Raw genomic sequence first — 1,880 nt, forward strand, 5'->3', positions numbered from 1 at the left:
GAAATAAAGCGCTTTGCATCTGCTGCAAACTGGTGAGAAAATCAAAGGCTCGAGAAAAGTCGCTCGACCAAGGCCTTCTCCGATCCCGTTCCAGCAACTTGGATTTCGGCTTCGAAGGCGCGGCCGAACGCCCGCTTCCCATTTCCCAAAAGGGAGGAAGCCAGAAGACAGACTTACGTAGGCAGGTACTCCGCCCTGGCCGTCGTCAGTGGAGCCTCCGGCCTCCGTGTGGGAAGTCCAGCGCATGTACTCGTAGTTGAAGAGAGCGTACGTGCGGATTTCGTCCGTCGTCACCACGAGTTGGAAGGTGTTCGTCTGGGGAGAAAGAGTGCGTGAGGACCGAAGGCCAAGGAGAGAACGCTAATGAGAAGGAGAAGAAGAAGCAACTGAAACGAATCTGTAATCTGTCTGGCAACTCACGACGTATTTGGCGTTGGTGTTGACGGAGCCGCCGGCGAAGGTGACGTTCTTCCACGTGACGATGATGACGTGCTTGGGGTTGAAGATGGCGGCGCCGACGATGCCCTCGCGCACGTCCCACTTGATGCGCTCGCGGATCTCCACACCGAACTGGTCAAGCCGCGAAGGAAGGTCACGCTCCAGTCTGGAGGAGGGAGGTCAAACTAAGCCAGTGGAAAGGGATGTTACGGGCTGCTGCAAAAGAAGTTCAGTGTGGGTCAGGTGGGAAGTGTGTTGCTGCTGAAGGACGTCCATGTGGGACAAGCGGGAAGTAGTGTAATGCTGAAAGAGGTCGGTGTAGATCAGGTAAGAAATATAAAATCTAGCAAATTTTATTTTGTTTGTCTCTGATATCTAATGCAACCACAATTTCAGCCAAGGAATCTAGAACGGTCACGTTCTAATGACGTCACCAGCCAATTGGTGCCGTGGGTGCAGCCTTAGAGATACGACTACATATCAGCTTTTATTATCTGGGACATGTAGATAGCAGGACCCGGAACCCTGGACACAGGAGACGACGCCTCCGCACTTGCAGATCCGCGTTCTTGAACGGCTGCTCTTGACTCACTATATCCACATAACCTGACTCATCCATCCAACAGCATTCGATAACATAAAAAAGACGCTAACTGTCTTCCACATCCAAGAGCCTGAACTCGGTCCATTTCGACCATTCATCGTGATCCTCGGGGAACTATGCCAGGAACAAAGGTTCTTTGCTGCCCAGGCTCTCTTGACGCTTGTTGCGTGACCCGAGGCTCCTTCCCTTCCCATCCCTCGCCCGTCCTATTCTGCCTCCTTACGTCCCGGTCTGTGGCCGAATCATAGCACATTCAAAGTGTAAAAGACAGAAATAAGAAATGATGAGAACGATACAAAATGGCTAGTCATTTTTGTTTTCTTTAAATCAAAACTGTAATATTAATACCCGATAAGTGAGGGAACTATATATATATTTTTTTTGTAACTGACCTTACAGAACTTATCTCTCTCTTCTTATCTTGTCTCGAGAACATAATTTTCAGAGTTAACAGGTTTATGTTGAGGCACAGCCGTACATTCCATTGTTCACATTTGAGGAACTATTTGAAAAAAAAAACTTCACACACATCTTACACTGTTGGAATCCTTCCCTGATCCCGCTGACATTCCGGTCCTCTGGTTGAAGGTTTAGTCCAAATGAATCTTTGGCTTTGCAGGGAGATGGATCTGATGGACTTGTGGCCACAGAGAACCTACCACCGTAACCATAACCAATGCCAAAAGAACCGGACTCTAGCTCAGTCAGCAAACCCGAACACGTAATATGCCTTGATTTCTAAAATTGCCATTTCACCAGTTAAATAAGTTGCGTTTCGGTCTTTTTTTGTGGCTCTCTCCTCTCAGACTGAGACAGTCACTTCGAAATCCCTCACGAG

At 48.6% G+C, this 1,880-nt stretch overlaps 1 protein-coding gene across 1 annotated transcript in view; it reads right to left on the reverse strand.

Moving 5' to 3' along the window:
* LOC119591562 (protein mesh-like) overlaps window positions 1-1,880 on the reverse strand; it is a gene marked incomplete in the record, with an annotated part of 19,450 nt that overhangs the window by 11,079 nt on the left and 6,491 nt on the right. Inside the window, 2 exon segments of the mRNA XM_037940324.1 lie at window positions 178-315; window positions 421-604. Of these exon segments, the coding sequence (XP_037796252.1) occupies window positions 178-315; window positions 421-604 (322 nt within the window).

This window comes from Penaeus monodon, chromosome 28 (assembly GCF_015228065.2).
Source record: "Penaeus monodon isolate SGIC_2016 chromosome 28, NSTDA_Pmon_1, whole genome shotgun sequence".
Lineage (NCBI taxonomy): Eukaryota > Metazoa > Arthropoda > Malacostraca > Decapoda > Penaeidae > Penaeus > Penaeus monodon.